General features: G+C 48.3%; 1 protein-coding gene and 1 pseudogene across 1 annotated transcript in view; one reads left to right on the forward strand and one right to left on the reverse strand.

The window, feature by feature from the left end:
- LOC114923620 (ATP-binding cassette sub-family B member 8, mitochondrial-like) overlaps window positions 1-8389 on the reverse strand; it is a gene marked incomplete at its 3' end in the record, with an annotated part of 13072 nt that extends 4683 nt beyond the window's left edge. The window contains exons 1-3 of the mRNA XM_029286806.1: window positions 8268-8389; window positions 3082-3391; window positions 1739-1888 (exon numbers count right to left, since the gene is read on the reverse strand). Of these exons, the coding sequence (XP_029142639.1) occupies window positions 1739-1888; window positions 3082-3391; window positions 8268-8389 (582 nt within the window). The remainder of the gene's footprint in view (window positions 1-1738; window positions 1889-3081; window positions 3392-8267) is intronic.
- A 4084-nt stretch (window positions 8390-12473) lies between these two features.
- LOC114923619 overlaps window positions 12474-12701 on the forward strand; it is a 12393-nt pseudogene continuing 12165 nt past the window's right edge.

Consider the following 12701-nt stretch of genomic DNA (forward strand, 5'->3'; position numbering starts at 1 on the left):
CCCACTGACCGTACCTATCACACCACCCTCCGCCAGCTCCCCAGTCTCCTCCCTTACCACTCCGCGCCCCCCAGACAGGACTGGCCTTGGCCTCGGAGAGGACTCCCCTAGTTCCTCTCGGGCCAACCCCGAACCCCCTAAAAATTTTATAAAACACCCCTCTAAGAAGACCCGTAGTTTTTTTCTTCTTAGTTCCCTCGGTGCTGTCGCTGAATGCCACCATGGGTGTGGAGCCTTCTTGGAACTGCGGAAAGGACGGCGTTGTAGACTGGAGATAGATAGATCGCCCATTTGCACCACTCAGGGGACCTTAAACCTCCAAGTGGCCTCAACGACCCTCTCAAAGGAGGCAAATGACCGGCGGTCTGCAAGGAGTATAAATCCTTCCGTTCCCCTGCCATCCGGTCAGAGCTGAAGAAGCTTCTTGAATGAGAAGCGAAACGTCTTCAAAGAATAATAAGAAAATCCCAGTAGGACACAGATAAGCCTCCAAGTGGCCTCAATGACCTTCTAAAAGGAGGCAAATGACCAGCGGTCTGCACGGAGTATAAATCCTTCCGTTCCCCTACCACCTGGTCAGAGCTGAAGAAGCTTCTTGAATGAGAAGCAAAATGTCTTCAAAGAATAATAGGAAAGTCCCAGGAAGACACAGATAAGCCTCCAAGTAGCCTCAACGACCCGCTAAAAGGAGGCAAATGACCAGCGGTCTGCAAGGAGTATAAATCCTTCCATTTCCCTCCATCCAGTCAGAGCTGAAGAAGCGATAAGAAGCGAAACAAGACAAGTCCAGTGGCCTTCAGTTTTAAGTAGTATATCATTTTCTTATTCCTTTCTTCCTTTTTTCCCTTTTTCCTTCTTTCTCTCTTCTTTTTTTTCTTTTTATTTTGATGTCTTTTTCTTTTATTTTGATGTCTTTTTTCCACTTACTTTTTAAGATACGAATCTTGCAGGAAAGATTTTGTTATGGAACTATTGATTAACCCAGCCGCCACGCTGCTTTTTAACTACTCGAATGTAAAATTGGAAAAATTAATATTATTTAAAAAAAGCCCCCTGGGAGAAGCATCCTTGTGTCTGTGTGTGTGTAACTTGAGATTTGCACTGAAGATTTTGTGATGGAATTATTAACCCAGCTGCCGCGTTGCTTTCTAAATACTCGAATGTAAAATTGGGAAATTAATAAAATATTTTTTTTTAAAAAAAAGCCCCCTGGGAGAAGCATCCTTGTGTGTGTGTGTGTGTGTGTGTGTGTGTGTGTGTGTGTAACTTGAGATTTGCACGAAAGATTTTGTGATGGAACTATTGATTAACCCAATTGCCACGCTGCTTTCTAAACACATGTAAAATTGGAAAATTAATAAAATATTATTTTTAAAAAAAGCCCCCTGGGAAAAGCATCCTTGTGTGTGTGTGTGTGTGTGTGTGTGTGTAACTTGAGATTTGCACTGGAGATTTTGTGATGGAACTATTGATTAACCCAGTCGCCACGCTGCTTTCTAAATACTCGAATGTAAAATTGGAAAAATTAATAAAATATTTTTTTTAAAAAAAAAGCCCCCTGGGAGAAGCATCCTTGTGTGTGTGTGTGTGTGTGTGTGTAACTTGAGATTTGCACAAAAGATTTTGTTATGGAACTATCGATTAACCCAGTCGCCACGCTGCTTTCTAAATACTTGAATGTAAAATTGGAAAAATTAATAAAAATATGATTTAAAAAAAGGAAGGAAGACGCTCTCACCTGGAGGCCGTAGAGGGTCAGCAGGCGCAGGGCCGGCTCGCGCACCAAGCGCAGGTAGTCGCCCACGCGCATGTGCTTGGCCACCACGTTCACCATCTGGCCCAGCAGCAGCGGGATGTGGACGTTGAGCATCGCCGCCCCGAAGGCAAACTGCGGGTCGGGAAAGACAGAAAGGGCCGGAGAACGACGGCCGGGATTTTATTATTTATTTTTTCCAATATTTTTTTTTTTTGGGACAAACTTTGATTTAAATAGGATGGCTTGAAGGTGAGCTGGCAAGGGGGGGGAGAGGACCCCCACAAGTGAATAGGATGCTTGGATGTATAAAGGCTTTCTTTCCTTCCTTTCTGAATCGGTCTCCTTCCTTCTCTCCCTTCCTCCCTTCTAGTTCCTTCCTTTCTAAATCGGTCTGTTTCCTGGTCTCCTTCCTTCCTTCCTGAATCACTGTCTCCTTCTTTCCTTCTTCTTCCTTCCTGAATCTGTCTCCTTCTTTTCTTCCTGAATTGGTCTGCTTCCTTCCTTCCTTCCTGAATCTGTCTGCTTCCTTCTCCTTCCTGAATTAGTCTGCTTCCTTCCTTCCCGAATGTCCTTCCTTCCTTCCCTCCCTCTTTCCTTCCTGAATGTCTCCTTCCTTCTTTCCCTTCCTCCCTTCTACTTCCTTCCTTCCTGAATCTGTCTCCTTCCTTTCTTCCTGAATCGGTCTCCTTCCTTCCTCCCTTCTACTTCTTTCCTAAATCTGCTTCCTTCCTGAATCAGTCTCCTTCCTTCCTCCCTACTTCCTTCCTTCCTAAATATATCTGCTTCCTTCTCCTTCCTTCCTAAATCTCCTTCCTTCCTGAATCACTGTCTCCTTCGTCTCCTTCTCCTTTCTTCCTGAATGTCTCCTTCCTTCCTCCCTCCCTTCTACTTCCTTCCTTCCTGAATCTGTCTGCTTCCTTCCTTCCTTCCCGAGTCTGTCTCCTTCTTCCTTCCTCAATCTTGTCTGCTTCCTTCCTTCCTGAATCGGTCTCCTTCCTTCTTTCTTCCTGAATCTCTCCTTCCTTCCTCCCTACTTCCTTCCTTCCTAAATATATCTGCTTCCTTCCTGAATCGCTGCCTTCCTTCCTTCCTCCCTTCCCTTCCTAAGTTTCTTCCTTCCTTCCTTCCTTCCTTCCTTCCTTCCTTCCTTCTCCTATCTCTCCATCCTTCCGGCTTGAGCAAGGGCCCGGACGAGAAGATCTCCCAGGTCCCTTGCCAGCTCTTATTGCGATCCCATTTCCTTCCCACCCAACCGTCCACGGGCCACCTGGGCCTGCCCACTTCCTCAACCACCCACCCACCCAATCGCGGGGAAAGACCCTCACCACAATGGACGCCGCCACCGCCAGCAGCTGAGGGCGTATGAATTTCCAAAACATGGCCCAGTTGAAGTCCGGCTCTTTCTCCCCGGGGAGGCAGATCATCTCCACCTTGGGGGCCTCCTGGCAGAAGACCCTCCGGCCGAAGCCGGCCCCCAGGCCCACCAGGGCCGGCCCGGCCCACCAGGCCGCCATCCGGCCCAGCGGCACCAGGTGGCGGGGCAAGGCCAGCAGCGCAGCCGGGGAGAGCCTGGGCAGGCCGCGGGGAAGGCGCCGGGCGCAGGAGGAGGAGAAGCGGGCATGGCTTCCGGAGTGCCTAGGAGGAAGGAGAGAAGAAAGCACAAAGGGGGGGGAAGAGACGGATCAGGGGGCAGCGAACGGCGGGAAAGGACGGGCGAGGCTCCCCCATCTCCGGGCAGGAGGAGGCGGCCGATGTGGCCGGGAAGGGAGGCCTGCCTGCCTGCCTGCCTTGCGGGTCCCCCCAGGCAGCCCACCCGCCCGGCGATACTACTCTACCTTCCTCTATTCTATTCTATCTATTCTCTTCTCTATTCTCTTCTATTTAGTCTTATTCCATTCTGCCTTCTTCTATTCTAGTCTACTATTTTATTCTATCCTGTTCTGTCTTATTCTATTCTTAATTCTATTCTGCCTTATTCTATTCTATTTTATTCTATCCTATTGTCTTATTCTATTCTATTCTGCCTTATTCTATTCTTAGTCTTATTCTATTCTGCCTTATTCTATTTTACTATTTTATTCTATCCTATTATCTTATTCTATTCTAATCTGTCTTATTCTATTCTACTATTTTATTCTATCCTATTCTGTCCTATTCTGTTCTGCCTTATTCTATTTTATTCTATCCTATTCTCTTATTCTAATCTTAATCTTATTCTATTCTGCCTTATTCTATTCTATTCTATTGTCTTATTTCTATTCTGCCTTATTCTATTCTATTTTATTCTATCCTATTATCTTATTCTGTTCTAATTCTATTGTCTTATTCTATTCTATTTTATTCTATCCTATTCTATTCTGCCTTATTCTATTTTATTCTATTCTATTGTCTTATTCTATTCTTAGTCTTATTCTATTCTGCCTTATTCTATTCTATTTTATTCTATCCTATTATCTTATTCTATTCTAATTCTATTGTCTTATTCTATTCTACTATTTTATTCTATCCTATTCTGCCCTATTCTATTCTGCCTTATTCTATTTTATTCTATTCTATTATCTTATTCTATTCTTAGTCTTATTCTATTCTGCCTTATTCTATTCTATTTTATTCTATCCTATTATCTTATTCTATTCTAATTCTATTCTGTCTTATTCTATTCTATTATTCTATCCTATTGTCCTATTCTATTCTGCCTTATTCTATTCTATTTTATTCTATCCTATTGTTTTATTCTATTCTTAGACTTATTCTGTTCTGCCTTATTCTATTCTATTCTATCTTATTCTTATTCTATTCTGCCTTATTCTATTCTACCATTTTATTCTATCCTATTCTGTCCTATTCTATTCTGCCTTATTCTATTCTATTTTATTTTATCCTATTCTGCCTTATTCTGTTCTAATCTACTTTATTCTATCCTATTGTCCTATTCTTAGTCTTATTCTATTCTATTTTATTCTATCCTATTGTCTTATTCTATTCTGCCTTAATTCTACTTTCCTATCCTATCCCTTATTCTATTATATTCTACTATTCTGTTCTATCCTATCCTACTCTATTCTTAGTCTTACTCTATTCTGCCTTGTTCTGTTCTACTATTTTATTCTACCCTATTCTGTCTTACTCTATTCTATGTCTTATTCCATTCTATTCTACTATTTTATTCTATCCTATTCTGTCTGGGGGGGGGGGGGGCAAGCCTCCCAGCCACCATGCAAAGGCTGCGGCCTGTAACAGGCAACAAAAGCAGCTCTCTCTTGAAGGGGGCCAAAGCGTTCCGGGTGGAGGGGTCCCCGGGGGGCCGAGTTTGGTGGTTTTGCTTGCGGACGTTTCACGACCCCCACTAGGCGACGTCATCAGGGCTGGAAAGGACTGCGGTGTATGATGCTACCGCTGTTAACGTCGTTCCTATCAACATCGCCTGTTAATTTGATTAATAGCAACATTAATATTGCTGTTAACGTCGCGTGACCTTGCCTAGTTTGGAGAATGACACGTCGGCAAGGAAGCCACCCAGCTCAGAGAGCACCAAGGACGCCACGGCCCTCCTCCTCTCCACAATCCCCCTCCCTTCTAGCACTGGTGACGTTCCCTAGTTGGGTCGTGAAACGTCCGCAAGACCACAACCCAGCTCCGAGAGCACCAGGGAGCCCTCCTTTTTAACCCCAAGCTGTAAATATGCTATAAATATTCTCCTTTGATCGGTCACTCCACCCGGATTTCGAGAGGCTAATCTCCCAAAACCCAACGTTTAGATCAGCGTCTGTCTCGCTTGGGGGGGGGGGGGAAAGCGCCGTGCCCTGGGAGGGCGTCACAGTTAGTGGCTTGACCCATGTCTGTTTTAATCACGGTTTACTGAACTTTGCCGTAAGCCGCCCGGTCTGGAGGGAGACTCAAAAGTGTACTGAATAAGTATGGGCTGGACCTGAAGGCCTCTAAGGTGCCATGCAGTTCTATTCTGTCCTATTCTATTCTATTCGACTATTCTATCCTTTTCTGCCTTACTTCTATTGTCTTATTCTATTCTGGCTTATTCTATTCTAATTTTATTCAGCCTTATTCGATTCTACTATTCTATTCTATCCTGTCTTATTCTATTCTACTATTCTATTCTGTCTTATTCTATTCTGCCTTATTCTAATTCTATTCTGTCTTATTCTATCCTATTCTGTCTTATTCTATTCTGCCATATTCTATTCTGCCTTATTCTATTCTGCCTTATTCTAATTCTATTCTGTCTTATTCTATCCTATTCTGTCTTATTCTATTCTGCCATATTCTATTCTGCCTTATTCTATTCTGCCATATTCTATTCTTAGTCTTATTCTATTCTGCCATATTCTATTCTAATTCTATTCTGCCTTATTCTATTCTACTATTCTATTCTATCCTGTCTTATTCTAATTCTATTCTGTCTTATTCTATCCTATTCTGTCTTATTCTATTCTATCCTGTCTTATTCTATTCTTAGTCTTATTCTATTCTTAGTCTTATTCTATTCTGCCATATTCTATTCTTAGTCTTATTCTATTCTGTCTTATTCTATTCTAATTCTATTCTGCCTTATTCTATTCTACTATTCTATTCTATCCTGTCTTATTCTAATTCTATTCTGTCTTATTCTATTCTATCCTATTCTGTCTTATTCTATTCTGTTCTGTCTTATTCTATCCTATTCTTATTCTATTCTGCCATATTCTATTCTTAGTCTTATTCTATTCTACATTCCTCTATTCTATCCTGCCTTATTCAATTCTACTATTCTATCTTATTCAGTCTTATTGTATTCTACTCTACGTTCCTCTATTCTATCCTATTTTTCTATTTCATTCTATTCCATTCACTATTCTATTCTTGTTTCTATTCTAATTCTATTCCATTCACTATTGTATTCTATATTTCTATTCTATTTTATTCCATTCTATATTTCTATTCTTGTTCTATTCTACTATTCTATTCTATCTTGTTCTTATTGTATTCTACTCTACACTCCTCTATCCTATCCTATTTTTCTATTCAATTCTCTATTTCTATTCTGCCTCATTCTATTCTGTTCTGTCTTATTCTATTCTATCCTATTCTGTTTTATTCTATTCTGCCTTATTCTATTCTATATTCCTCTATTCTATCCTGCCTTATTCAATTCTACTAATTCTCTTATTCAAAGTCTTATTGTATTCTACTCTACGTTCCTCTATTCTATCCTATTTTTCTATTTCATTCTATTCCATTCGCTATTCCATTCTTGTTTCTATTCTAATTCTATTCCATTCACTACTGTATTCTATATTTCTATTCCATATTTCTATTCTTGTTCTATTCTGTGTTATTCTATTCTATATCTTATTCTATTCTACTATTCTATCCTATCCTGTCTTATTCTATTCTACTATTCTATTCTACTATTCTGTCTTATTCTATTCTATCCTATTCTGTCTTATTCTATTCTGCCTTATTCTATTCTACATTTCTCTGTTCTATCCTATTTTTCTATTTCATTCTATTCCATTCACTATTGTATTCTTGTTTCTATTCTAATTCTATTCCATTCACTATTGTATTCTACATTTCTATTGTATCCTATATTTCTATTCTATTTCTATTCCATTCTATATTTCTATTCTTGTTCTATTCTGTGTTATTCTATTCTATATCTTATTCTATTCTACTATTCTATTCTATCCTGTCTTATTCTATTCTGCTATTCTATTCTACTATTCTGTCTTATTCTATTCTATCCTATTCTGTCTTATTCTATTCTGCCTTATTCTATTCTACATTTCTCTGTTCTATCCTATTTTTCTATTTCATTCTATTCCATTCATTATTGTATTCTTGTTTCTATTCTAATTCTATTCCATTCTATATTTCTATTCTTGTTCTATTCTGTGTTATTCTATTCTATATCGTATTCTATTCTACCTTGTTCTTATTGTATTCTACTCTACACTCCTCTATCCTGTCCTGTCCTATTTTTCTATTCAATTCTCTATTTCTATTCTGCCTTATTCTATTCCTTTTATCCTACATGGCCTAATAAAGAGGCAAAGGCCGCAGGGCCCATCCCTGCAGCTGTCCAGGCGCCTCAGGGCCGCCTCTGACGCAGGCCGGCCGGGACTTTTCCAAGAACCCAATTCCAAGGAAAAGTTTTCCCTTTTTCTTGGAAAGCAGGGAGGGAAAAAAAAACAAAAAAAAACCAAAATCAATCCATCCATCCCCTGCCAAGCCCTGAGGGAAAACAAAGCAGAGCGCATGCGCGCTCCTCCCCCTCCTCCCGCAGGCCTAGCCTTCCTTCTAATCCCTTCGGACTTCGGCTTTTTTCCTTCCCCGGCGGGGAAAAGCTGAGGCGGGCGAGAGTCCAAACCGCCCGGCCGGCCCTTCAGGCCTTTCCCCGGCGGTCAGCGAGGAGGGCCTGGGCCTGGCCGGAGCCAAAGGGGAAAGGAGGACTACGACTCCCGGCATGCCTTGCGCCCCGCGCGGGAGGAGGCGGGGGGCCGGCGGCGGTTACCTGGCAACGCCCCCGGCCGGCGACGGCCCCTTCGTGGCCGCCTCGGCGCGGGGAAGCCGCCGAGCGTAGGAAGAGCGCCCCGCGGCCAGCCCCGGCCGCAGCAACGCCAGCCGGGCCAGCATGACGGCGAGCGAAAAGCGGCTCCCTCACGCCGGCCCGCCCACCGTCCCGCCTTTCCCCTTCGCCTCAGGAACCGCCGCCGCCCAGAATGCACCGCGCGGAGGCCAGGAGGGGCGTGGCTAAGGCGCGAGCGGGAAGAACGAGGGCGGAGAGAAAGGACTCGCTCGGCTGGGTCCGCCTTTGGGAGCCCAGCCGCGCAGGCGCAGAGCCTCCTAGTAAGAGGAGGTGAGGCGGGGCCGCGCCGCTCCGGCCAGTCAAAGCCACCCGCGCAAGCGCAGTCAGAGCCGTTGAGTCCGCCCGCCCGCCCGCCCGCCCCCGCGAGAGACGGACGCGCGCAGGCGCAGTAAGAAGCGGCGGGGCCGGGCACCGCCATTAAAACACAACTGCGCAGGCGCAGTCACAGCCATTGAGTCCGCCCGCCCCCGCGAGAGACGGACGCGCACAGGCGCAGTAAGAAGCGGCGAGGCCGGGCTCCGCCATTAAAACGCAATTGCGCAGGCGCAGTCAGAGCCGTTGCGTCCGCCAATGAGACACGCGCAGGCGTAGTAAGAGTCGCTGAGTCCGCCTCCCCCCCTCCCAGAGACTGAGCCGCACTGGCTCAATAAGAAGCGGCGAGGCCGGGCCTCCGCCGCTAGAAGCGACTCGCGCAGGCGCAGTAAGAGTCACAGAGTCCGCCCCTCCCCTGAGAGACAGACCCGCACAGGGGCAATAAGAAGCGGTGAGGCCGGGCTCCGTCAGTAAAAGCCACCCGCGCAGGCGCACTAAGAGTCACTGAGTCCGTCCCCTCCGACAGACGGACGCGCACAGGCGCAATAAGAAACGTTGAGGCCGGCCTCTGCCAGTAAAAGCCGCCCGCGCAGGCGCAGTAAGTGTCACTGAGTCCACAAACACACCCACCCCAGACGGACCCGCGCAGGCGCAATAAGAAGCGTCGAGGCCGGCCTCCGCCAGTAAAAGCCGCCCGCGCAGGCGCAGTAAGAGTCACTAAGTCCGCCACTAAGAGACTCGCGCAGGCGCAGTAAGTGTCACTGAGTCCACAAACAAACACACCCCCCCCGAGAGGGACCCGCGCAGGCGCAATAAGAAGCGGCGAGGCCGGCCTCCGCCAGTAAAAGCCGCCCGCGCAGGCGCAGTAAGAGTCACACAAGACACACCCCCTCCAGACGCGAAGCCGCACAGGCGCAATCAGCAGTCAAAGCCGCCCGCGCAGGCGCAGTTGAAAGCCCGCCGCCGGCGAGACGGACCCGCACAGGCGCAATAAGGAGCGCCGTGGAGGCGGGGCCTCTGGCCAGCCCCGCCCCCAGGGAGGCGCGGCCTCGGAGGCCGCGGGGTCGGACGCGGCTCCGGCCCGGCGTGACTCAGGCGGCTCCTCGCCCGCTGAGCGGCCGCCCTTCCCCTCCTGGGTCCCGGGCAGCCTCGGCGGACGAGTCCCGGCGGCGGGAGAGCGGCTGGAGCCGCGTTGGGCCGGCCACGTCCGGGGAAGGTGGCCGTTTCGCACTTACGACCGCCGTTTCGCACTTACGACGCCACTGGGTGGACTTCTGCGGGGAGGGGGCGGCGGGGAGGTGGTGAGTTCGAGTCCTGACTCGGGCTGGGGGGGAGATTTGGTGCAGTATCTCTCTCTCTCCCCCCCCTCCCTCTTTGTCTGTCTCTTTGCCGGCCCACCTGGCAGGGTTGTTGTTGCAAGGGAGGAGGAGGAGGGAGGGGGTGGGAAAAAGGGGGAGACGAGGCTGGGCGGCCCTTGGTCTGACCGGGAGAGAAGGTCTCCCGCTCGGGTGGTGAGGCTGGACTAGATGACCTCCGGGGGTCCCTTCCAGCTCTGCTGTCCTGCTTGGGCAAGGGGATTGGACTAGATGACCTTCGGTTCTGTGATTCTGTAAGGGTCTCCTGCTTGAGCAGGGGGCTGGACTAGATGACCTCCAAGTTCCCTTCGCGGTCTGTTATGCTGTAAGGGTCTCCTGCTTGAGCAGGGGGCTGGACTGGATGACCTCCGGGGTCCCTTCCAGCTCTGTTGTCCTGCTTGGGCGGGGACTGGACTAGATGTCCTCCAGGGTGCCTTCTGTTTTGTGATTCTGTAAGGGTCTCCTGCTTGAGCAGGGGGTTGGACCAGATGACCTCCGGGGTCCCTGCCAGCCCTGTTGTTCTGCAAGGGTCTCCTGCTTGGGCAGGGGGTTGGACTAGTTGACCTCTGGGGTCCCTTCTGTTGTTTTGTGATTCTGAACAAGTCTCCTGCTTGAGCAGGGGGTTGGACTAGATGACCTCCGAGTTTCCTTCTGTTCTATGATTCTGAATGGGTCCCCTGCTTGAGCAGGGGGTGAACTAGATGTCCTCCAGGATCCCTTCTGTTTTGTTATTCTGAACGGGTCTCCTGCTTGAGCAGGGGGTTGGACTAGATGACCTCCGGGGTCCCTTCCAGCTCTGTTCTGCAAGGGTCTCCTGCTTGAGCAGGGGGTTGGACTAGATGATCTCTGGGGTCCCTTCCCGGTCTGTTATGCTGTAAGGGTCTCCTGCTTGAGCAAGGGGGTTGGACTAGATGACCTCGGAGGTCCGTTCTGTTTATAATTCTGTAAGAGTCTCCTGCTTGAGCAAGGGACTGGACTAGATGACCTCCGAGTTCCTTTCTGTTCTATGATTCTGAATGGGTCTCCTGCTTGAGCAGGGGGTGAACTAGATGTCCTCCAGGGTCCCTTCTGTTGTTCTGTGATTCTGTAAGGGTCTCCTGCTTGAGCAGGGGGTGAACTAGATGTCCTCCAGGGTCCCTTCTGTTGTTTTGTGATTCTGAACGGGTCTCCTGCTTGAGCAGGGGGTTGGACTAGATGATGTCCGGGGTCCCTTCCAGCTCTGTTGTCCTGCTTGGGCGGGGATTGGACTAGATGACCTCCAGGGCCCCTTCTGTTGTTCTGTGATTCTGTAAGGGTCTCCTGCTTGAGCAGGGGGTGAACTAGATGACCTCCAGGGCCCCTTCTGTTGTTATGTGATTCTGTAAGGGTCTCCTGCTTGAGCAGGGGGTGAACTAGATGACCTCCAGGGTCCCTTCTGTTCTGTGATTCTTTAAGGGTCTCCTGTTTGAGCAGGGGGTTGGACTAGATGACCTCGGAGGTCCCTTCCAACTCTTGTTCTTTTGTAAGGGTCTCCTGCTTGAGCAGGGGGTGAACTAGATGACTTCCAGGGTCCCTTCTGTTGTTCTATGATTGTTTAAGGGTGTCCTGCTTGAGCAGGGGGCTGGACTAGATGACCTCCGAGTTCCCTACTGTTGTATGATTCTGAATGGGTCTCCTGCTTGAGCAAGGGGGGGGGACTAGATGACTTCTGGGGTCCTTTCCGGCTCTATTATCCTGTAAGGGTCTCCTCCTTGAGCAGGGAGTTGGACTAGATGACCTCCGGGGTCCCTTCTGTTGTTCTATGATTCTTTAAGGGTCTCCTGCTTGAGCAGGGGGCTGGACTAGATGACCTCCAGGGTCCCTTCTGTTCTATGATTCTGTAAGGGTCTCCTGTTTCAGCAGGGGGTGAACTAGATGACCTCCGGGATCGTTTTCAACTTTTGTTATCCTGTAAGGGACTCCTGCTTGGGCAGGGATTGGACTAGATGACCTCCAGGGTCCCTTCCAACTCTTATTCTATGATTCTGTAAGGGTCTCCTGCTTGAGCAGGGGGCTGGACTAGATGTCCTCCATGGTCCTTTCTGTCGTTCTGTGACACTGTAAGGGTCTCCTCCTTGAGCAGGGGGTTGGACTAGATGACCTCCGAGGTCCCTTCCACCTCTGTCATTGCGTCTTCTCAATGGGAACTCCCGGTGCGTGTGGGGAGGGGAGGGAAGCTGAATCGGGGGAAGGATCCCGGTTCCTGGGAAAAAACCCCCCTTCCCTTTGTGGCCAATTGTTGCCCCAAGTTGTTGAGGTGTGTGTGTGTGTGGGATATTGTGTCGCCGTCTCGGTTGTGTATGCGCCTGTTCACCGCGTTGCCTTTGCTTTTGTCTTCCAGAGTTTTAGAGAGAGCTGCAGGCACCTCCGGAGTTCTTCAAGGGAGGGGTTGTGTGTGTGTGTTGTGTGTGTTGTGTGGTTGTGTGTGTTGTGGGTTCCGGGCCCCATGGCGCTGAGCCGGGAGCCCACGGGGGACTACCACCCCTTGCCGGAGTACGAAGACGACGACTCCCCCCCGGAGGACGAGCAGCAACTGTTGGTCCACGTCACGGAGGGGCTCAAAGGTAGGCCTGGATTTTGGGGGGGGGGCAAAAGTGGGGGGGTCACCCCAAAAGTGGGGAAGGGTCCTTGCACCCCAATTTTTATCTTTTCTCCATCTCTCCCCCCCCCCCCC

This window comes from Protobothrops mucrosquamatus, unplaced genomic scaffold (assembly GCF_001527695.2).
Source record: "Protobothrops mucrosquamatus isolate PMUCROS unplaced genomic scaffold, P.Mucros_1.0 scaffold5120, whole genome shotgun sequence".
In the NCBI taxonomy this organism is placed as follows: Eukaryota; Metazoa; Chordata; class Lepidosauria; order Squamata; family Viperidae; genus Protobothrops; species Protobothrops mucrosquamatus.